This window comes from Eleutherodactylus coqui, chromosome 2 (assembly GCF_035609145.1).
Source record: "Eleutherodactylus coqui strain aEleCoq1 chromosome 2, aEleCoq1.hap1, whole genome shotgun sequence".
In the NCBI taxonomy this organism is placed as follows: domain Eukaryota; kingdom Metazoa; phylum Chordata; class Amphibia; order Anura; family Eleutherodactylidae; genus Eleutherodactylus; species Eleutherodactylus coqui.
Window position 1 is genome coordinate 117,631,503 of NC_089838.1, and position 24,745 is coordinate 117,656,247.

A 24,745-nucleotide genomic window follows, 5' to 3' on the forward strand; every position below is an offset into this window, starting at 1 on the left:
GTATGCAGTTATACGCAGTACATTACGTGTCTGTATGCAGGCCACAGACGAGCCCGCCATTATTCAGATCGTTACCCGTAATGCCAATGTGATTTACAAGAAGCCCCGGGAGCGCTCACCTTCCTGCAGTTCCAGGAGCAGCTTGTTGAGTGCCTTGTGTTTGAGACCGCCGCACCTCAGCAAACTTATGAAGCCTCACAGAGCGCAACTTTTTACACCCCATCCCTGCCGCTGATGTCAAGAAATACCTCTCCAAAAAAAAGTGTAGCGTTTGTAGCAAGCATGGGAGGAAGAAGGCCTCTGTAATTATCCCTCTGTAATTTTTGGTATGCCAAAAAGTGCGGGCGGAGGGGGGGGGATCATTTTTAGGGAGCCAATTTTTTTTTTGGACAAGTGAGCAATTGGGCCTGGAATTTATTTAGCTGTGCCCTGAAAGCAAAAGTGTGTTCCCTCCATTACAAGCCTAGGCATGTGTCCTGTAAGTAGACTGGGGCTACAATGGGTATGTTTCTGAACACAGGACAAACGGGTATATAGATTTTGGGTGCAAGTCCTTATTTTCACGTGTGCTATAGATAAAAAAAAACCCTCTGTAAAATGACATATTTGCAAAAATATGAATTTTTTCCCCCCTCCTCTAGCCTCCTCCTAGGGGGCTCTCTTTCTGCCATTATACAATGGCGCCATCTACTGGCTAGAGCCAGTACTGCGGTATTTTACATGCTGGAGAGGCCCCCAATAACAGAGCGGCCACTAATCTACAGTAAGAATATCTTGACAGACGTCTTCCATCAGCGAAGCTGTACAGTCTTCAATCAGAATGTCTTTAGTCGTCAGACAGTAGATTGCAAAGGGTTATTAACCCTTTCCAATCCAATTTGTAGCCTGGTTTTCCTAGGGGGCTTACTCTTTTTCCGTTGCTATACAACAGCGCTATATGCTGGCTAAAGCCAGTACTTCATGAGGTGACACGTTGGATAGCCTCCAACAGCAGACAGGCTGGCAATATACAGTAAGAGAACCCCGACGGGCGTCTTCCAACATCGGAGCTGTACAGCCATAAATCATAATGTCTTCAGACGTCAAACAGTGGATTGGAAAGGGTTAAATGTACACAAATTCTATCAGCCTATTTTCACCACCTAAATGAAGTACAATATGTGGCGAAAAAACAATGTCAGAATCACTTGTATATGCAAAACCTTTATGGAGTTATTCTATGTTAAAGTGACACATGCCAGAATTCCAAAATTTGGACTGGTCATTAAGGTTCAAACAGGCTTTCTAAGGTGTTAAATCTATTTCTCTAATTGGCTTTTATCTGATTATTTTATTCTTAATTTGTTTCTTGCCCTAGCCACTGTAACGTCAGTATAATTTACAGAGGAGTTTTAGATTATGTTGATCTACAGAATGGCATGGGGTATATGCTGTCATCATTGGTTTTGTGGAGCTATTTTTCATGCTATGAAAGTGAATGGACTTTTTTTATTTTTTAGCTGCTTTCTTTGCAGGTGATGTATCAAAACTGATGCAAAGGAAAATTGTTGTAGTTGCAATTGCACCTTTTCTTTCTGTGCATACTGTCTTGGATATTGTGAGCGATAGAATTGCTCGTTCTGTTTGACAATTATCTCTGTGTTTATGTTAATAAAATAAAATTAGTTGCACTGGTATGAAGCCTAATTTAGACACATAGATTATTGCTCAAAAGCCATCTTTTGAGCGATAATCGTTGTGTGCATTTACACGGCGAGATGATCGCTCAAAATTCGCTCAAACGGCAGTCTGACTGTTTTGAGCGTTCACTTTGCATAAGTGTGTAAATGAAGGCTCACGCTGTATGCAGAAGACAAGCAGGACCGCTATTTTCTGCCTACAGCTGTTGTCTTCTCGGAGCGCTCAGCTGGTATACAGCTGAGCGCTCCAAACAGGGTATGCAGAAGACAGATTGAGCGCTGTCTTCTGCATACTCATGCTGTGTTCACGGATCGCTCAGCTGGTATACATCTGAGCGCTCCAAGAGGGGTATACAGAACACAGCTGGACCGCTGTCTTCTGCATACTCCTGCTGTACTCTCCGAGCGACATACCAGCTGAAAAAATAGTATCACCAGTATCCCGCTGAGAACTCTGCGTGGCACTGATAGGACTCATCGTTTTCTTTCAGCTTGCACGAGAATCGTTGGGTCTAAATGGGCCTTAACAGTTTTTACCTTTTAAACTCAAGAAAAACTACACGTAGGTAAGTATTTACAGACACAATTTATTGGAGAAGACATTTTAAGTTGATGCAAATAAACTGAAGCGTCTACTTAAGGTATCTGTTATGCAGAGCAACTATCGTTCAGATAGTCGACAGAAAGGTTGTTGAAGCGTGAGAACGACGGTCATTCGTTTTCTTTTACACAAAGCAATGATTATTCATTACTTGTTTACGGAGATATCGTTCATAGGGAGGACTTCTGTGCACATTCGTTCACCCGTCATTTAAATCCGAAGAACCGTGACTTTACACAAGAAGACTTTTTATCAACCAGCGCCTTTTTTCTTGGTAAGGTGAAACAAAACAACTAGCGACTTATTGCTCATCACCTTGGCCATGTTTACACAGAACAACTACAGTTTGAATTCAGTCTTCTGAGGTTATCTGGCCGACCGCTGTCCTGGGTAAAGGTAACCTTTTAGATGCGGTGGATCTGAAACTTTCCAGTGGGGTCAGGGATGAACCATTTCTCCCACACCTTGTAGAGTGAGCATGGAGACCTCCATGGTTTAAATCGTCCATTCCAGTGCAGCAGCTTGGCATCCTCGACCACATTCTGAGAAAGCTGCTCATCTGGACTCAGCCCTGTGGTATATAAGTAGTAGAACATGTAGATTTACGTCATAGTGCTCTGTATATCTTTTGCAACCTACCCAATGAGTAATCACCCTTAGCGTTTGCCTTACCATCATCCAAAGCTGGAAGACTTGTAGGTGCATTTACTGGCTAATGCGTTCCTGATCTGACAGGGTAACATCCCGTCCTGCACAGAAGCTGAGTGGCTTAGACTTTTTAGATTTGTCAAGGAGGGCCTGTCACCTAATTGTGTTATCTTCATCACTTGAGTGTTACACTAATAATTATTTTACCTATTTTCTTTCAATAATATCTAAAATGGTATTTTTGTTACTAATCACAAACAAGCATATGTTACTCTAGATCCACTTATCAGTCTAAGCAGAAAAGCACTTTGTTGAGCCTTCTCTTTAGGCCGCTGTCACAGTGTTTTTTTAAAAATGGAACCTATACAGAGAAGAAGTAGAATAGAGAGATTTGCAGGTCTTCTGCCTTAAAGGGGTTTTCCCGCGGCAGCAAGTGGGGGTATACACTTCTGTATGGCCATATTAATGCACTTTGTAATATACATCGTGCATTAAATATGAGCCATACAGAAGATATTCACTTACCTGCTCCGTTGCTGGCGTCCCCGTCTCCATGGCTCCGTCTAATTTCGATGTCTTCTGGCGTTTTTAGACGCGCTTGCGCAGTCCGGTCTTCTGGCTGGCGAATGGGGCCGCTCGTGCCGGAGAGCTGGTCACCGCGTCGTCATCGTAGCTCCGCCCCGTCACGTGTGCCGATTCCAGCCAATCAGGAGGCTGGAATCGGCAATGGAACGCAAGGAAGGAGAAGAAAATCCACGGTGCACCATGGGAGAAGACCCGCGGTGCACCGTGGGAGAAGACCAGTGGCACCATCTTTAAAAGAAGAAAAGAAGAAGCTGCAGAACGCTGATGCAGGTAAGCGCAATGCCATTTTTAAAAACTAACCCATGCTTTCTTTTTAACAGGGCAAAATGCGGGGGTAAGTGAAAAAAAAAAATTTCCGCTTTCGCCGCGGGACAACCCCTTTAAACTGCTCCCTAGTTTTGACTTACAAATACTGAAGCAGAATACTGCTGTGTAAAAGAAATCAAAGTACAATTCCAATTAGTATTGACAGGGTACTAAAGCAGTGTAGCCTAGATCTCATCTCGCAGCCTTGAGGGAAGGGCTGGCGCAGGTCTCCAGTCTAGAGAACTACTGTGTGAGGCAAAATTTTAAAATATCACAAATTACAAAGTGCCCTAAAGTTTCATTTGTTGTGATAAGCAAAAAGGTGACATCTTTACAGAAACAGCTCTGTGAAATCTTGTAAAAACTGCCAGACAATGAAGTTTACAAGATTGCAGTCAACGCTAAGGCCTGTTAGGAAACATTGTAGTCTGTAAAGTCATTGTGGAGTTCTGCTCTAAAACTCTGGCGGAGAGGGCAGGTTGTGGATTTAAAAAACACAAGCTCTAAATTGTGTTCTAAACATTGAATGTAAAGTGCGGAATGGATAGCGTTCACACTCGGAAGTCAGAGATCCAGGGATGATTTTCCTGCTGGTTGAAAGGGAGTGAGCAGTGAACTGCAAACGAATAGTACAATAATGGCTGTGTATTTAGACGCAACGATCATCACACAAATTTGTTTGTTTGGCCCTTTAGGAATTAACCGGGCTCTCTCCCCTTCCTGCTTCAACCTCACCCTTTTGCAGTTGATTGAGGCCCATTCCCATCTCTCTTAGGGCTTTCCATCCCTCTGTTCTGTTTTTAAAAGGAATTAACCAGATCTGTTTCCCCCATTAATCTCAATGGGCTTTCAGTTTGCTCCCTTTCCTTTTGATTTCCATTTCCTTTAACTGAACAAATAACACAATTTGCTGCACTATTTATTCAGTTCTAAAAATGGTAAGGAAGCAAACTGAAAGCTTTCTGTTTATTTGAAAAGCAATGGGGAAAATAGATTAGTTTATTTCTGTTTTAATTCCATTTTTCTGCTCCAAAAATGGAACAGAGAGGCAGAAATCCCTAATGGAGCCCTAACACAGGTGTAAATGGGCCCTTACTTTGGCTGCAGGTGCTGACATCAAATGCAGGCGCCGATCCCAAAAGTACGGCACACAGTCCTTGTCTGGAACCCACGATGTCTCCAGCTCAAGTGACGCTGTGCATTGCAGACACGGTGCGTGCACATGACATCAGCATCTGCAGCCAAAGTGGATGTCAGTCAACTGCAAATGGGAGGGGGAGTGAATTACCCATCAGACTGTTAAGGTCTAATTAGCATGCAGTGTAGGATGTTTGTAAACAGCAATTTCGGAGCCCTGGAGGTGCAGACCATAAACCAAAATATATGATTGGGTCTGTCTAGATTTTCTGTAACTACAATTAATATTGGCAGATGAGGAAAAATGTGACTTTCCCTTTAGTGAAGCTTTCTGCCAGGGAATTCTTGATTGGATTCCAGGGAGCATTAGTTGGGAAACATTGCTGTAAACACATTGTAATTCTAATGTACTACAGCAGCATGAAGGCGCGCTGATTAGCACATTTGCAATGAATGTATATATTCTCTCCATTTCGTAGATTTTGTTCAAAAGCTTACTGACGCATTGGATCCCTATGAATTGGGGCTCACAATATCAGACACATCTTCCCACTTGTGACTGAAGTGATATTTCGATATGTGTGCAATGCTACAGCCTGTGTTGGTGCTATAAATAAGGTACTGAACAAGGCAGAGGTATATTCACCTAGATGCCGAACATGCCAAGCTGGAGGGATGACAGAGTATTTTTCATGGAACACAATAAGCATGGGAGGAGTACTTACTCCACCTCCAATAGTACTGCTGTACAGATTTTCCCTGAAAAATGAGAAAGGTGTGTCAATATACCGGAGCACAAAATGTATACGTGTATAACTGGCAATAGACTATTAGCAGGTAAAGAACTCTCTCCTGTACATAGTTCCTAGGAACCGTGGGGACTAGGTAAGTATAATTTTGGGGGGTGAGTGCTTTAACGCTGCTTTAACTCCATAGAATAGGTGATAAAAGTCTGATCAGTGGGGTCTCACCACTGAGGCTCCCAGTGATTCTAAAAACAGTAGTCCCGTTTGTTCCCCTCCTCCTCACTAAAAGCTCACTGCACCCCTTGCTGTGAGGAGGAGCTTGAATAGAGCTATGGTCGCGCATGTGTAGCACCGCTCCTTTCATCTTCATTGGGATTACTAGAGCTAGCCGAACACTTCCATCAGCCCCATTGAAAGTAATGGAGTTGGGCGTATGGAACCATCACTCTCCATGTCACTGCGGGTGGGTGCAGCAAGCCTGTAGTGACAAGAAGATGGGGATACATTTCTTGGGATTGGTGGGGGTCCATATGTGGGTGATAAAAGTCAGTTGTGGTACTGCCCCTTTAATCTGCCATTTAGACACTGCACAATCAACAGTTCCTTGGGAAGAATCTCCTTATCACTCTGTGCTATGTTATATTTTAATTGCACATTAAATAACTTACTCCACATTTTTCTTCATCCATTTCTCCAGTTTTTTAGTAATGTGCTGCTGTCTCCACTCAGTCATGTTGGATACAAATACACCAGGGTTGAAAGAACATGTACTTGGGCTGATTCCTAGTTTCTGAATTGCCTTCTTTCTGTAGTCGAGGAACCCCATGTATGTATTCTACAAGAGGAGGATACAGTTAGTTTCTGTTCTTCATCAAGGAATTCGATTGTTTTGCTCCATCACAGGAGCCGAACAATGAAAAATAGCAGAAGCGCCGGATCTACAACATGCAGGACAGGAACGGTGCTGTAGAGCGGCATACTTTTAACAGTCCTTGACATTTTGGTTTTCGAAACCTACAAAAGTCTCTTTCTTGGGCCCCCTGCACACGGGCGGAAATTCCGCGGTGGGATTTCCCTCAGAATTTCCGCCCGTGGAAGCTGCCATAAGATTGCGTTAGAAAACGCAATCCTAGGTAGATGTCCGCGATTTGTCTGTGCGAAATCACGCGCAGAAAACATATCGCGACGTGCTCTATATCTGTGCGGGTCTCGCAGAGCCCCACACAGAAATCTCACTCCCCGGCCGCCAGCTCCGGTCTGCACATGCGCCGGTTGTCCGGCAGCCGGCACATCAAACAGCCGGAGCCGCGGAAGCAGGTGAGTTCGCGCTGGACTCTGCAGGGGCGCGGGACGTGTCCCGCTGCGAGAATGTACTTTTACACGCCTGTTGCTCTTGAGCTTTCTCACGGGAGTGATAATCGTTCCCTGAATGAAGGCTCACAACAAACAGGCAGTTGTTCATAGATTAATGACTGCCTGTTTAAACCGGCTGAAAGTCGCTTGGTTTTTAGCTAAGCTAGAAACTGACCAACAACATGGGAGCAATGCTGGCTCACTTGCACGGTCGGGTCCCGTGTTTACATGGGTCGACAGTTGCCTATAATTGCTCGTAATTGGATCATGTAAAAGTACCCTTAGTTTCTTACTATGCAAAATTATAATTATGGCCTGGAAGTTCACTGATCTCCCCACTTGTATGCCATCAATTGAATTTGTAAACTTCTAGAATGGGATATTCTACAAATTTCTGTACAAATCCCTGACAAAATTTGGTCTGATTGAGAAATTCTGCTGCTGTGCACTATGACACACGAATATGTATTGAGGGATTGTATTCAGCACTTTGGGGGGGGGAGTGTAGGTGTATGCGTGATAGCATGGAGGGGTCAACAGATCCTAGCTGATTATTTATCCAAGTATATGCTGTAGAATATTTTTTCTAGAGACGATGGACTTTTACATCCTATTGCCTGTTAGGCTCTGTGTTAGGGCTCCTTCACAAGAACGTATGGTTACAGCATATTACGCAGGTTTAGCGTGCGCAATACGCTGTACCAGTCTGCAATAGGCTTCCATGTTGTCACTCACACGTATTGTGTGAAATACGGGTGCAATAAAGGTCACAGCATGTTCTATCTTGGCGCGTATTGCGTGAGCATACATGTCAAGTGCATGGCAACCGTTGGCTCACTTGATTGTCTCATGCGGGCGGCACGCGGCGAATTCTGCCCACCAAGACAGTAAAATAAAAACATTTAAAAAAACCAAAACATATGTATTTGGTTACATTCACATGGTGTGGTATTTATGCAGCCAAAAACCACGTTGACATGTGGCTGCTGCACGTTTTAAGTTAAGGCTCAATGTCCACTTGCACGCACGGAATCCACTGCTGAATTTCGCAGCAGAATCTCTGTGTGCTCGCGAACGTTGGGAGAAAAATAGGTTTTCTTACCACTCCGGCTCCCACACGGATCTCCTCTCGTCAGACAGATCCTCTTTCTTCAGCACGGCAGATGCGTTCGGACATGCCGGACGCATGCGCAGTGCATTTTTTTTTTAAATGTCTTGCTCTGCTGCGGAGTCAGCCACAGCTGTCATTTTGGCTGTGCAATGGCCAAAATGGAGCATGCTGTGATTTTCTCCTGCAGAGTGCCACCCACACGCCGAAAGAAAATGGCATTCGCATGCTTTTAAATCGTTTGCAGATGCTAATGCATCCCTATGGGCAGCTTTGATTTATGGGTTACCCGCGCGGACTTCGCAAATCAAAGCCGCAAGTGGATATTGGGCCTAAGTTGATGAGCAATTTTGCCAGAAACCAGCTTTTACACCTGTAACACCAGCCGACATTGCAATCAGGCTTGTGGTTTTGAGGGTAAAATGGTTGTTCTCTGGTAAAATCATACGGCTATTTAACAATCAATTTAGAAACCACAACGGCTACATGGCAAAAAACTTTTTGACCGCATCAAGTACTCAGTAATGCCAGTCGCTTGTTGCTCGGTCTGGTTCTATGTGTCTCTCTACCCTTAAGTAAACCCAAATCAGGTTACTATGTACCGACCGAAGTAATCTCTGTAAGGGAATCGCTATGGCACTAGCCGCTGAAGACATGTAAAAATGACGCATTACATACTATACCTGAATGCCTACTCTTCTGATCACTTCTTGGAGTGAGGGCAAGTCACAATCATCAGAAAACGCAGCAATGTGTCCTCTTGCTATTTTAGTGTTGTAAAGTTCCTGGATATCTCCTTTAACCAACAGAAGAACAAAACATTAACTTCCCCCAGAAGTTTAGGACCAGCTCTATAAGTGGCATTTTAAAGGTAAGATTCTTGACTTTAAAATGAACACCAAAAGCATGTTTGTAGACCGTACAGAACTGGAGTTACAGCTGTTTGAAGTGGGGTTGCAAATATTGAATTAACAGCTGTCATTTTTGTGTGTGCAGAGCAAAGAGGGAGGAGAGACCAGCAGCAACAGAAAAGGGTCTGTGACCCTCCTGTATATCTCGCTGTCCCAGAAAAGGGTGACATGCTTTTTTTTTCATGTTACCGCCCCCTTCAATCAGAAAGCAAATTTACTCTTTGATTGTCACATATGAGTTTTTTTCTGAGAAAAAGAGTGAAATTACGAGGACTTGCTCATCTAATCACTCCTCTACTCTTAACCACCGAGATGCTGCAGTCATTGCTGATGGTGGTATCTAAACATTTTTAAAGAACAAAAATTGTACAACCTTTTTTTCCCTTACACAAGTCTCTAAATATTGAAAAAATAAACTAATTTAAAAAAACTACACATAATTGGTATCACCACATCCATAACAACATTAATTAATTACATTTATTAATTCAGTAAGGAAAATTATATTTAAAAAAATCCTAAATAGCCATTTTTGCATAATCTCACTTCCCCTAGACAGGGAAAAAAATAATTTAAAAAATGGGATACATCTAAAAATTGTACCATTTCAGGAAGGTTTTTCCAATTTTAACGTGACTATTGGGGGTTAAAGGGAACTGTCAGTTTTATACTATTATATATGATGACAAGAGCATGTGGGGAGATTTATGAAACTGTCTAAAACAAAAGCAACCAATCACAGTGCAGTTTTCATTCCTCGTAGTGCTCTTGAAATATGAAAGCTGCTCTGTGATTGGTTGTTATGGGCAACAAAGGCAGGTTTTCTTGAAACAGTTTTCATAAATATGCTCTATGGTGCGAAAGATTCCATCCTCTGTTCCACAAAGAACAAAAAATATAGCCTACATAGTAGAACAATAGTTAGATCTTATTGTCTAGGCATTGCAGCAAGAAACCCAGAATAAGGTTGGCCATACTCATTAAATAGCTTGAACCGATAACTATTTTTTCTGATCAGTCCCCCTATGTAATCAGGAGAGGGGAGTAATGTCCCAAATGAATGAAAATCCATGATAATGGTTACTTCTAAACACGAAGCCATCGTACGCCATTCGTTTACTTTTTGTTTGTCACTCAATTTCAGCCTGCAAGAAAATAAATCGCTGGTTCGCTCACTTCTCGCTACATCTAAACACTCCCCGCTCAGTGTCTCACATAGAATGTGAAATACTGAGCGAGAAGTGAACGATTCTCAGTGATGATCTGTCTGTCTAAATGTTGTGCACGAGCACGGACGACTAGCGGCGACATCACCTGCTTGTGTAACCGCTCGTCCTGTGTAAACAGGGCATAAACTGCTGTCAGACACCTCTAGTGGCATGCTTACCTTCCTAAAAATAAAAGGATTGGGCATGTTGAACCCCAACTACTTTTTTCCCCCTGACATCTGCAGTCCTTGAGAGTAAGAAGCCCTCTATAGCTATAAGATTGTTGACCAGTTCTACCAAAATCTGTGGGTTCAGCCAACATTCATCTAATCTGTATGGCCACTTTTAAGCCCCATTTACAAGCAAAGATGACCGCTCAAAATTCCGTCAAATGATAAGGAAAATGGCAGTTTTGAGCGATCATTTTGCATAAAGTACTAATGGGCACTAATGCCCATTAGTTCTTTTATAAGCTTCATTTGCGTGCAAATGAGCCTCCAGTAGAGATGAGCGAGCACGCTTGGATAAAGCAGTTACTCGAACGAGCATCGCTCTTCTCGAGTAACTGCTTACTGGTCCGAGCAGGCTCGGTGGGGCGACGGGGGTGAGCAGGGGGTAGCGGGGGGGGGGGGGGATTGAAAGATCCCTCCCCCCCCCGCCAACCCTTCCCCCCCCCAAGCCTGCTCGGATAGGTAAGCAGTTACTCGAGAAGAGCGATGCTCGCTCATCTCTAGCCTCCAGAGCTGTTGCAGAACTCAGCAGGGGGTCTGAGCTCTGTAATTAGCTCTATTGTTCTGTTAAGGGCTGCTTAGAGAAAACAATGTAACCATCTGGATGATGATTTTTAAACTTAACTAAAAATCATCGTTCAAATGAAATGTGCATGATGGTAGCATTTACATACAACGATTATCGCTCAATTACTAATTTTAAGTGATAATGGCTGCGTGTAAAAGGGCCTTTAAGGCCTATTTACACCAGCAGATGATCGCTCAAAGATCGCTCAAACGACAGTTTGAGTGACAGCTTTGAGCGATCATTTTGTATAAAGTATTAATTGGTATTTAAGTAGCTACTTAAATACCAATTATGTATGCAAATGAAGCCTTCCCTGAATGCAGTTAATAGCCCCAGGCTATTATCTGTGCCCAGATCCTTTGTCCCCCCCCCCCCATCCCTGGACAACTATGGTACTGATAAAAGTGAGTGACGATTTTTAAGTTAGCTTGATTTTAAGGATCAGCTAACAGTGCCCATTTACATGCACCGATTATCACTAAGACAATCGCCGATTAGCGATTTTTTTTTAGCGATAATCGTCCAGTGTAAATGGGCCTTTAGCCATGACAGGAAATGAGCATTAGCCAGCATGGGCTTACATGTCCGTATAGTTTCTGAGTAAGTCAGTAAGCCCCCTGCACATAATAGCTGTGTGTAATCCAACTACATTTCCATACAGCTGCTCTCCCCAAGGTAAGCTTATACAGACCAAATGTTAACATTATGCATATAGCTACCAGCATGGGATTGATTGCAATATTTGTACTGCAGTGGGTGAAATGTGATCGTGAATCAAGCTCCTATATGCCCTAAAATCATACAGCTGGAGTTGCAAAGTCGCAGTTGCAAGAGCTTCCATCCCAACCCTATATTACTAGACATATTGCGTTTAACTGTTAAACGGTTTTGGCATATATATATATATATATATATATATTTGTCTACTTCTTTTATAGTAAACCTGTACATGGCACATGAAGTGGGGCCCTATTCTAGATTTTGCATTGGGTCCAAGAGCTTCCACCTATGCCTTCAATATTTACTCACAAACTCAAAATTATTGCTGTAATAACTTAAAAAACAAAACAAAAAGCACAAAACCTACCTGTAACAATGATGTCATCGTCCAAGTAAATGACTTTCTCATGTTCCGAGGTAAGCAGTGGCAGGTAAAAGCGTACAAAATTCAGCTGTTTTATTTAAAAAGGGAGAGATTTCTAGGCATAAGTAATAGAGCATGAAACATGATATAGAACAAGTCATGATGTCTATTAGTGCTAGAGCTGCCAACTTAAAGGAGACATGCCAAAATGAATTTGTAAAAAGCCATTTAGTGAAATGTATAAATGCAGAAACCATTTTAATATTAATTAGTTCTACACAAAGACATAATTGTATGAAATTTCAGGCCCAAAGCCTGCACTACTGAGAAGTTAAAGGGGTTGTACCAGGATCACAAGTTATAGGATAAGGGATAATTTGCTGATTGGTGGGGGGCTCATCTGTGATCTTGTGAATGGGGGTCTTGTGTCCCCCTCTGCCTGTTACTGTGGTGTTTTTTTTTCCCCTGCAGTGGCCCAGCATGTGCAGTTGGCGCTCTTTTCATTTTAGAGGGGTTGATGAAAATATCCAAGAGCTTCTCCGCAGTCCCACTGAACGTCAATGGAGAGCCAGCGCAAGCGTGCTGACCAGCGCTCCTTTCATTCTCCTCCTCACTGCAGGAGGTGTAGTAAGTCTGCAGGGAGAAGGAGAGGGGACATGGGAACCCCGCTCTCAGGATCGGTAAAGATCTCAGCAGTAAGACCCCCACTGATCAGCATGCTATCCCCTATCCTGTGGATAGGGCTCAACTAGTAATCTTGGTACAACCCCTTTAACCCTTTCCAATCCACTTGGTCTGACGTCTAAAGACATTCTGATTGAAAGCTGTGCAGTTTCCGATGTCAGAAGACGTCCAGCAGGGTATTCTTACTGTATATTACTGGCCACTCTGTTGTTGGAGGCCTCTCGAGCATGTCCAATACCGCAGTACTGGCTCTAGCCAGTAGGTGGCGCCAATGTATAATGGCAGAAAGAGAAAACCCCCTAGGAAACCCTGAATCCAAAATTGGATTGCAAAGGGTTAAGATATCATCATGTCTCCTCCCGATTACTGGCAGGTGCAGTGCTCAGGTGGAGACCTTGTGGTTATTGCTATCATATCCACATTTTCCCTGACTTAAAAAGGTATATGTCCAACCATTTATGTATTTGCTTACATAGCTAGTACGGCTGATAAAACACATATATCCATCAAGTTCAACCAAGGTATGGAAAAAGATGTGGACAAAGTGGAAACTGCAGAACCCTAATTCCCCCCATAAAGCATTAAAGGGGTTGTCCCGCGGGAGCAAGTGGGTCTATACACTTCTGTATGGCCATATTAATGCACTTTGTAATGTACATTGTGCATTAATTATGAGCCATACAGAAGTTATCAAAAGTTTTATACTTACCTGCTCCGTTGCTGGCGTCCTCGTCTCCATGGTGTCGACTAATTTTCGGCCTCCGATGGCCAAATTAGCCGCGCTTGCGCAGTCCGGGTCTTCTGCTGTCTTCAATGGGGCCGCTCGTGCAGAATGCCGGCTCCGTGTAGCTCCGCCCCGTCACGTGCCGATTCCAGCCAATCAGGAGGCTGGAATCGGCAATGGACCGCACAGAAGAGCTGCGGTCCACGGAGGGAGCAGACCCCGGCGGCCATCTTCAGCAGGTGAGTATGAAGACGCCGGACCGCCGGGATTCAGGTAAGATCTCTCCGGTTTGTTTTTTTAAGCCCTGCATCAGGGTTGTCTCGCGCCGAACGGGGGGGGGGGGGTTAAAAAAAAAAAAAAAAACCCGTTTCGGCGCGGGACAACCCCTTTAACCTATCTGCCCCAAAGGAGAGGGGAGGGGGGAGTTCCCTCCTGATCCAAAGCAGCGATCAGACTAGATCAACTTTCAGAACGAAATTCTATATATTGTCATAAGTGTTATGTTATTTTGTTTTAAGAAATCATCTAAGGTATCTTTCCCACGGGAAGAAATTAGGACACGCTGATATTTATGCATCATAAAGTTAATCCTCTATGCTTGAATTCCGCACCTGTTAAAATGTGCACATCTTTACTTAAAAACCGTGATATTAAATTCCGTAGCGGAAAAGCTTTCTGCTGTGGAATTAAGGATGTGTTGTGGAATTGTTGCAGGAGATGTAATTACGCAATGAAAGTCTGGGGGAAAAAAACGCAAGAAATTCCACAAGACGTTCCGCAGAATGTATCCTGCAGTTGAAATCACAACAAAATCCACATTAATTGACAAAATACGCAACTGCGCTGCGTCCTGAGGACAATTTCGTCCCGCGTGAAAGGTTACTCAGCCTTTATTGAAGACCTCACCTGTTATGGCTGTGAGTGGCTCCTCAGGTGACTATTACACAGATTCACATTTCCTATGATAAAAATTCTTGCCCGCTCTGGAGATTGGAGCGGTTTTTTTTCGCAGACAGAGGGAGCGCCCGCTTGTCAACTGAGAAGAATTACATGCAACGGATCCACACAGGGTCTCCATGACAATCCCGTCTGTCCAGCTGCAGCAATGGTGCGCTGTGCGCATCCAGATCCTTATTGCTTTAGAGACCTTTCAAACGGGCCGGATTTATGCAACCGGACACAGCCAAATCCGCAGTTAGTGAATTCCACGGCAAAATCCGCAAGTGATTCTGTGGATTTTGATGCACAGAATTCTTCTGTCTAAAAGGGCTTTAACCCTTTCCAATCCAATTTGTATCCTGGTTTTCCAAGGGGGCTTACTCTTTTTCTGCCATTATACAACGGCGCTATCTGCTGGCTAAAGCCAGTACTGCATGAGGTGACACGTTGGATGGGCTCCGACAGCAGAGAGGCTGGCAATATACAGTAAGAGAACCCCGACGGACGTCTTCCAACTATCGGAGCTGTACAGCCTTAAATCATAATGTCTTTAGACGTCAGACAGTGGATTGGAAAGGGTTAAGTAAAAGTAGAGAGCCACATGACAGACTTGTTTATGCAATTTAAAGGTGGAATCTTTATTTGATTTCATAAGGGTTTCAAAGATATATTGTGAGTTGGGTTGATTTCGGACGGTACCTGCTGCTTAAACGTGTATGCAGATCTCAACCCCAATGGATCATCTGTCTCTTCCTGAATAGGAGACTGTACAGTAGATTTATCCTTTACACCCTAAACAGTCCTAGGAAAGACATCATGTCTAAAATGTAGCTACAACAATATATCTTTGGTGCAAATAAAAGAGATTGAAGCTTTCCTTGGTTCCAGAAAGGTTTCAAAGTCCGTGATGTGGGTCTCTGCTTCTCTTATTGTGTCTATGACGATCCTGAACTTCATAAGAATCAGAAGAGAACATATTTCTGCACACAATTTAGAGTGATCAATAACCGTACAAAAAGACAATTAAGAAACTATTTAAAACCAGGAAAGTTTTTTTGGTCTTCTCCACATATTCTACACTAAACAACACATTCAGATGAAGAGATGAAACATATCAGTGACCCCTGGAATCATAGATAGGGACCCATACACTACCCCCTTACTTTTAATAGCCTTCTCCTGTGTAGCCCTATTCTTTCCACCTTCAGGATCCTACATGGAAGGCTTATGTCCTCCACTCTTGCTTGGACTAATGATGATTGCCTGTAGTTCGTACTTTTGCAGTCATATGCCTTCCACCAGAGGCTGACGACAAATAGCAGGCTCTTGGGGTTTCAGAGTGACAGTGCTGACAGCACTGCTTGTTCCTTAGGGCACAGTCACATGGGCATATGCCACTTTGGTCTGTGAAAAACGGACCAATTTCACTATGTGTGTATGCATAATTCATACTTAAATTGGGTCATTCACCGTATATTATGCGCACTTAATATGTGTTTGAATTACGTTTGTGTAAGGCTGCCCTTAATCTGAGGTAGAATAGTAATATGTTTTTTTTTCCAAGATCCACTTACTGGTTGAAGAAGTTCAGGAAAGGCTGCATCAGGCCGAATTTTTCCTTTAAGAACCATGGGGTTAAATTCCACTATTTTAAATTGGATTTCAGACAACTGTGTTTCTTGAATCCATTTTCTGAAATAAAGCATTTACCAACTGAATATTCCTATACATAGCATTGCAAGAAAACTTGGGTACTTTTTATCAATTTCAAGTCCTGTCTATTACCTGATATGTGCTAAAGAATTTTTCAGCCCAACAATATAAAACAGCACGTTGGCATTAGTGTTGCTGTAGATGCTGTTGATGGCAGCTATAGTGGCCCCCATGCGGCCTGCGGCAGCACAAATGACGACAGGAATGACATCCTCCTCCTCCTCTTCCACTTCCGAAGCAACATCTGCAATACACATTTATGGGACACAATTCATTTAGAAGTCGTGCAGAACACAGGCTTTCATACACTGAGCCACACTGGTGGCTGATGCTTGTTTCATATCATTCCTAAAAGTTTTAGGGCTTCTTCGCATGGAGCGGATTTGCCTTCGATTTTCCGTGCGGACCAGACGCACAGACAATCCACAGCATTTATAGTAGCAGCAAAGCGGGTGACGTTTTCAAAATCATCCACACACTGCGGAAATGATCCATGCAAAACCTGTGCAGAAACTGACATGCGTTGCGGATTTTCGATCTGCAGCATACCAATTAGAGCACCGCATATGCCGTGGATTTAAGCCAATAGGTTGCAATGAAGAGGCCTACATTCCACATGCAAATAAGCAGATAATCCACAGCAGAATTTACAACAAAACCGCAACAGGAGCCGTGGATTTGAAAATCACACTTTCCGTGCAGAAAGTCTGCAGCAAATCTGCATTGTGTAAACATAGCCGTAGAGAAAAGAAGTTTCAAAGGAAGATATGATTCCGCACTTACCTCCTTGTTCCTTCACAGTAGACGTCTTATAGATTGTGCTATACCATATTGCACAAAATGTCAACACAAGCAGAAACAGCAATATGTGATTAACTGGAAAAAAGTAGAAACCGAAGGTGAACGAATTGTATAACGTTTTTCTTCGCGTATATTCTTATGAGATAAATAGCCAAAAAACATAATGCTGTGATATAGCTGATGTTGTTAAAGTGATTGTGCCTAGATCATTTGTTATATATCTTAGGCCCAATGTCCACGGTCGGATTTGAAATGCAGAATCCGCGGGGGGCACCCGCGCAGACGATCCGCAGCTCAAGCTGCCCATAGGGAAACAGGGGTGTCCCCACTGAATTAAAGCATGCAAATTTGATTTGCGGATCTTTGGATGCGGAAATTAAATCACAGCATGCTCTACTTCAGTGCAGTTTCTGCACGGACAGCTTCCATTGAAGTCAATAGAAGTTGTCTGATCCACGGGAAAAACCTGCTGCGCATGTGTGACGGACGGTGCTTCCGTGCAGCAAGGAAAAATGTGGGCTCCTGCATGCGGAATCAGACTTGCCTAAATCTGCATGCCAATCCACAGCCCTAAATTTGCGTAGCTGCGGGAGAAATCTGTCGTGCCTCTGTGTATTTCTGCTGCAGTTTTTAAAGGCGGAATCCATGCAAAAATATCAGCGCTGGATTCCGCCACACATAGTTGCTTTACTGGAGATTTTGTTGTAAATTTGGATGTGGATCTGCAGCAGAAAATTGCAGTATGTCCTATATTTCTGCGTTTTGCGTTTTCTTTTTGTTTTTTTTTAAATCTCCCATGTTTCCGTATGGAGCCTCCTTTTTATCGCATCGTAATGCACGAACTTGGGATTTTCGTGCGGTGCATTTTGAATATTAGAAACTCCTATTTACTTTCGTGCAAGAAAATCGTGTGCGGCAGTGATGTGATGAGAGATCATTCTCAGGAAAAAGCATCACGCTCAAAAATCGCGGGAACAAGAATGCGATTTTGCTGCAATTTTCTAGCGGTACAATCGCGATCGCCTAATACTCCATTTTCCACACAGTGACACAGCACCTTTAGCCTACTAAAATTTAAAGGGGTTTTACCAAAATCTAAAATAATCTCCTTTTCTCAGAATAGGGGTTAACATTATGATCGGTTGGGGTTTGATTGTTGGGACTACCTCCAATCCCAAGAAAGGGGGTTCCGGCAGTCCCCACATAAATGAAATGGTGGTCACATGTGCGTAACGCTGTTCCATTCATGTCAGTGATAGCATCAGATATTGCTGTGCGCTTGCACTTGGCAATTTCCAGGACAGTTGTTGAAATGAATGGACTCGCAGTATGCATATGTGACCGCTGCTTCATTCATGCAGGGACCGTCAGGAACCTTGTTCTTGGGATTGGTGGGCGTCCCAGTTAGGATTGGGGATAAAAAGAGATTTGATAAGAAAAGTTATTGTATCTTTTTTTAAACAGTGACCAAATACAAATGTTCAAATAATAGCAGAGTTCCAAGATGTACATTAAATTGCATATGGAGGAAGGTTTTAAGGATTACCCAAAAGGTCAGAATTGTGACTAAAGTGCATTATCTGGCAAAACTAACAAATATCACAAGTTAATTGATTCCAAAACAAGGAATGTAAAATATCTTGTGTCTGTTAAGAGCCAGATGGATTAACCAAGATAAATAACTTTAAGGTCAAATACGCCTAGACACATGAAGGCAGGTAGTAAACTCGGAACCTTAAACTACAGGTATAGGAGAAGATAGGGGATAGCTTTATAGTTTGGTATAACCCCTTTAATGACTCATGGATTCAGTTTTAGTTTCAGTAATTATGTTAGTATGTAGAAGAGAACTAATGCATTTGTTCCTTATTACAATTTCCAGGAAGTGGCAGAATACAGTCATCCATAGAGTTTTAGGAGATATCCATGATCCGTGTACATATTGTAGCTATCCTGCCTTTTCTACACCTCCAACAGTACAATCCAACTGCCATTAAATTCTCTGCACTCTACTGGCCTTATCCCAGTGCCCTGTGTAGCCATTTCTGGTTCCCCCATATATCAGGAGAATGGGGTCTAGTGACCCTTGTTTGGCACTCCAGAAAGAAATACACTACCAGTCAAAAGTTTCAGAACTTCTCAATTTTTGCAGTTTTTTAAAAATATTTTCACTGTATAATGTCTCAAATATACTTTGAAATAAAAAAGGAACAAATAAACACAATGAAAAAAATAATGGTGTCGTTGTCATATTATCAATATAGAAAAAAATATAAAACACTCGCGCTCCAAGGATCGGAGATAGGAAATCAATGTCCCAATAGCTCAATGGTTCCATTAACCATATTTATTAGCTATAAGTCATTTTTCTCTCATATCATACTATGGAATTTTGAATTCATTGTCCCAAACCCTCACACCCCATCCCAATATCAGGACAATGGCAAATTGTCATTGCCAGAGGTTCTATAGCGATGGCGAATAATAAAGAAGAAAGGGGACAGCCTTGGCACGATCCGTTGTGGGTGTTTAAGGGAGAAGAAGTGTCATATGGAAGTCGGCATTAGATGGTAATACTCTTCAGATTTATTGCAGCTCTTTAAAGTTAAGAGTGTGGCCCTCGGACCAAAAAAGATTGAGCATCCCTGCTCTACGGGGATTTTTCTGGTGACATTTCTCAACATTTACAAAGAGACTGCAGGCAGAAAAAGGAGAATGGAATTTTACCACATTTAATGCATTCACTTGTACTGTTGATATGTACAAAGAAAAAGTATGTTTTAGTAGCTTTAGCAGGATCAGATTAAAATACTAATTACTTACGTTTTCGTAAAATAGCCATATGGTTGATCTCTACTGCGGTATCTGATAAGAAGTAAGAAAGACCTCTATGTGAAAAAAACATGCAGTAAGTTCTATAACTACCTATATTTGGAGCTGCATTTAAAGTGAACTTGTCAACAACTATAAGAACCATATACTAAGGTGTGATGCCTATCGTTTAGGTCGGAAACACTATCTTTTCTCCTTAGGGAGAGCACCTAGACGGTGAGTGAGGAGACTCGAAAGGCCATTCATGCTCCTCTGGGTAATATGCATATAAGGAAGATAGAATAATACCTCCACAGTGCCACCTATTGGAAGTGACATGGAGTCTGAGGAGCCATAGTCACCTGTTCCTGCAATGTCCTCCAGCACAGAAAGTATGCGCACAGCAGCTTGACACTTTTCAGAAGGCTGCGCACGCCTTCCTGTAGAGATGAATGGTAGTGTGCGGCACACGCACAGCCTTCTGAAAAGAGTCAAGCTGGTGTGCACATGCTGACTTTACAATGGGGATGCCGCAGCAACGCGTGAGTATGAAAAGAGGTTCCTGGACTCCACGTCACTTAAACTATAAGCACCATAGCATAGCATATAGTGCTTATAGTTGATGATGGGCTCCCTCTAAGTACTAGGAATTGGAAGAGGTTGTCATGCTATCCTCCTTTTTATGTAATTGTGACGGTTATTATTCTATAATTTTAAAAAATAATTTAGTGATATAAAACAAAATGACTCAAGGGACAGTGTGAAATATAGCTGCTTGATAATATTTGTATTTTAAAGGGGTTATCTCAATATAGACATTAGTGCTAGGTAGAGATGAGCGAGCATACTCGCTAAGGACAATCACTCGAGCGAGCATTGTCCTTAGTGAGTATCTCCCCGCTCGGGAGAAAAAGTTCGGCTGCCGTCGCGGGTGACAGGTGAGTTGCGGCAGTCAGCAGGGGGGAGCAGGGGGGAGAGCGGGAGAGAGAGATCTCCCCTCCGTTCCTCCCCTCTCTCCCCCGCAGCTCCCCACCCGCCGCGGACAGCCGAATCTTTGCTCCCGAGCGGGCAGGTACTCGCTAAGGGCAATGCTCGCTCGAGTAATTTCCCTTAGCGAGTATGCTCGCTTATCACTAGTGCTAGGATATGCTAGTAATGTCCAATCAGCAGGGGTCAGACCACTGGCCTCTGCTAGTCACTAGAACTAAGTGGCAGCAGTGCTAGGAAAGCAAAGTGCTACTTTGTCTTCTGTCACTTCGACTCAGTTTTCCTATGAGCAACCGCATTGCACAGAAAGCGACAAAAGCCACACAAGACCGGGAACCGGGGACCAGAGCGTAATAAGCAAGCATATTGCATGTTGTTTACTCATTTTACATTTTGAGCTGATGTCAGCTTGAAAACCCCTTTACATTAGCGGACATTGCTATTATTTACTATTAAACTGAAATGAGCATAATGGGTCATTCCATGCCAAGTGGACCAGTGGTCCCCACTCGGCCATCTCCGATTTTGCTGAAAATTTATAAGGATGTACATGTATGTTTGAAACGAGGTTCTGTAAAGTTCTAGGGCCAGATATCAAATACCTGGGACACTGTTGCCCTTTCACTGGAGGTCCCAATGAGCGCGCGGCTTCAGCTACGAGGATTTTGCAAACTTAAGCCATACTTTGGTTAAATATATCTCAAAACCAAAAACCATTGGTAATTTGTGCTTTGACCAGTACACCAAACAGCTATATGGCTTTGCACTGCTGCAATATCACGGTCAAAGCATATGTATTTGTGAAGATATTCACACCCACATATGATGAAAAATGTTAAATGATCAAATCTGACCTATTTTTAAGGTCAAATATCTAAAAAAGGGTACCCCTCAAATCTATTTATTTTGATATCAGTCGAAAGAGCAAATTTTTCTCTACAAGGATCATCATTTTATTTTTTGGAGTCTTTCAGTTTAAGAAAAGAAAAATGCCACTGAACATGGCGTTTTTAAACATACGCAATGAATGATAAATGCACTATTCAAACCCTTGCGTTGGTCCATGGTGGTTATACCACTACCAATTCCCTAAGAATTGGTATTATAATCCTATTAAGAATTGTAATAATGCCAAATCTTTTGAGAATTGGCAGCCCCATCGCCTAGGGGCCACGCCCGATAGCCGTGCAAGGCCAGCCACGGGCGGTCTCTTTATCACAGGTTCCGAAGCCTGAGGGTGGGTGTCTTAGCCTAGGATCCCAAGCCTAATATTGGGTCTCTTTTGTTGGTTCCCAAGCCATAATGTTCAGTCTAAGTGGTCTGGAACTGTTGCTGAATTTGCAACATAATTGGCTCCAAGAAGCTGTATTGTCGTATTAGCAACAATATGACTCTGTAATCAAGCTAAGAATGTGATAAGAATCTGAAAATCAAATGCAAAAACAATGCATTACGCGCGTAAATAGCACCATGTTTAAAGTCATTTTTCTTACCTTAGCCTAAAAGACTCCAAAAAGAAAAGAAATGATTCCAGTAGAAAAAAATTTGCTCTTTCGACTGATATCAAAATAAATAGATTTCAGGGGTACCCTTTTTTAGATATTTGACCTTAAAAATAGGTCAGATTTGATCATTTAACATTTTTCATCATATGTGGGTGTGAATATCTTCACAAATACATATGCTTTGACCGTGATATTGCAGCAGTGCAAAGCCATATAGCTGTTTGGTGTACAGAGCAAAGCACCGGTTACAAGTGGTTTTTGGTCTTGAGCTATACTTGGCCAAAGTTTGGTGTAAATGTCATGCGGCGTGATTTTCAAGCTACTTTGACACACAATTGTGGCCGATATATTCTTTTGTGATAGCCGGTACTAATTTTTTTGTGTTCACCAGCAAAAGTTGAGCTAGTATGTCCAATTTCAGCATCATAGCCAGTATATTTCTATAATGCCTATGTGCCAAAGTTTGCAAAATCCTTGTAGCTGAAGCCGCGAGCTCAGTGGGACCTCCAGTGTAAAGGCGACAGTGCCACAGGTATTTAAGATCTGGAGCTAAAACTTCACAGAACCTCGTTTCAAACATATACATATATCTGAGTAAATTTTCAGCAAAATCGGAGACGGTCGAGTGGGGACGATTTTGAAAATTGGTCCAATTGATGTGGAATGACCCTAATGTAACAAATATCTAATCATGATTAGTGTATATGTCACACTTCTAATGTATTTATTAACACAAGTAAGAATATTGGGTACACATCTGGACCTACAGTAGGTCTGGAAAAGGTTAAATTTATGGTAAGCACTGCCAGAAAATGAGTATTACTTCCTGTGTCTACAGTATACATTTCATTTCCTGCACGTCAAGAACTTAAAGTCTCCAACTGTAAAAGTTCTAACATTTCTAACAAGTACAATTTCTGCCAACATTTGAAAACAGCTTTTGTAATGAGATGAATGAACTTTAGATTTTCAGCCATGCATAGCATCAAAGCTTCCGTACTGTATATACCATATTCTAAAGTTCATGTTCAATTGTTATTAATTGCAAGTAACGAATAACATGTTAACAGCCGAGTCTTACATACCAAGTCGGTGACAGTTTAGGCCAGGCTTTCCTTATCAGGCATTTCATGGGAGGAGTGGACTGAAAACCCGTCCACAGCAGCAGCCTGTGTTACTGCAAGCATAGAAGCAATGCTGAAATGGTCTTCTTCAGTGAGCAGAGATATATTGGTCTAGAGCAAGCATTGAATGTGATCCCTCGATTCTCCTTTTTCCGATCCAACGTTATGAGCTGCTTCGTTAAGTGCTACATTTGCAAGCACAGACGGAGAGAAATGAGTTCCAGATGAAAACTGTTTCAACATCTGCAAATCCCCCTTGTGCTTCGCATAGGGATTTTTGGCTTTGTGAATGGAAAATAAGAATTTTACTGTGAAGGTGCCATTAAAAGTTTAACAATACAACAAGTATATGTAAAAATAGTGAAATGTGTTTTGTGCCGCCATCATGTTTGTGATTCAAGTGGGAAGTCTGTTAGGGCTAAATTGTCAGTTTTATTGTAGAATAAAAATGAAGATGTTTTGTTTATTCAGGTTTGACATCGGATCACTACTATGTCTGCAAGAAAGTGGTTGCATTGGACTTGCATCTGTACCCTTGTGTAGATGGGCTTAACTGATATATGTGATTACATTGTGTTACAGGAGTTTAGGGGTATAGGCGCTCCTGATTGGGCCATTGCTAGCAGGTAGAATCACCTTATTCTGGCCCTGCCAACATATCATGTATTGGTCCTGATGAAGACGGTCCGACTTATCACCCTTTCCCTACTAGTACCGTGTACTGATGCATTTCCTCCAACATGGATTCATCAGGGGGGGTTTGGATTAGAAGGATGTACAAACATGTCTGGTATGCTGCCGAGCAGCATGAGAGAACCATGGGTAGATGATAACAGTTTATTGTAGTACACCCCCTTCAATACTGGCGATACCAATGCCACGAGTTCCCCTTTTCTTGCTTATAGTCTATTACTTGTAACAGATAAGAAATAGAGATGAGTGAGCATACTCGCTAAGGCAAACTACTTAAGTGAGTAGTGCCTTATGTGAGTACCTGCCCGCTCGTCTCTAAAGATTCGGGTGCCGGCGGGGGGGGGGGGGGGGGGGGGGGGAGGGGGGGGAGCGGGGAGGAACAGGGGGAGATCTCTCTCTCACTCTCTCCTCCCCCCGCTCCCCTCTGCTCACTCCCATAACTCACCGTTCTCCCCCGTCGGCACCTGAATCTTTAGAGATGAGCGGGCAGGTACCCGCATAAGGCACTACTCGCTCGAGTAGTTTGCCTTAGCGAGTACGCTCGCTCATCTCTAATAAGAAAATCTGCGCTTATATTTTCTGAGCCTTTTTACATGAATT

General features: G+C 42.7%; 1 protein-coding gene across 2 annotated transcripts; it reads right to left on the minus strand.

Moving 5' to 3' along the window:
- Positions 1-2,246: 2,246 nt before the first annotated feature.
- Positions 2,247-23,672, minus strand: GLT8D2 (glycosyltransferase 8 domain containing 2). Of its 2 annotated transcripts, none has more exons than XM_066591437.1 (10): positions 23,414-23,672; positions 19,849-19,913; positions 17,008-17,100; positions 16,297-16,468; positions 16,086-16,203; positions 12,168-12,252; positions 8,847-8,959; positions 6,371-6,537; positions 5,603-5,715; positions 2,247-2,851 (listed from the first exon to the last, which is right to left on the minus strand). In XM_066591437.1, exons 2-10 carry the CDS (start codon positions 19,865-19,867, stop codon positions 2,685-2,687), a joined length of 1,047 nt encoding a protein of 348 aa, XP_066447534.1. In that variant the 5' UTR covers positions 19,868-19,913; positions 23,414-23,672; the 3' UTR covers positions 2,247-2,684. The 2 variants fall into 2 exon arrangements, with proteins under 2 accessions (XP_066447534.1, XP_066447533.1); XM_066591436.1 differs by having other exon boundaries at positions 19,849-19,890; positions 23,414-23,667.
- Between the last annotated feature and the right edge of the window lie 1,073 nt (positions 23,673-24,745).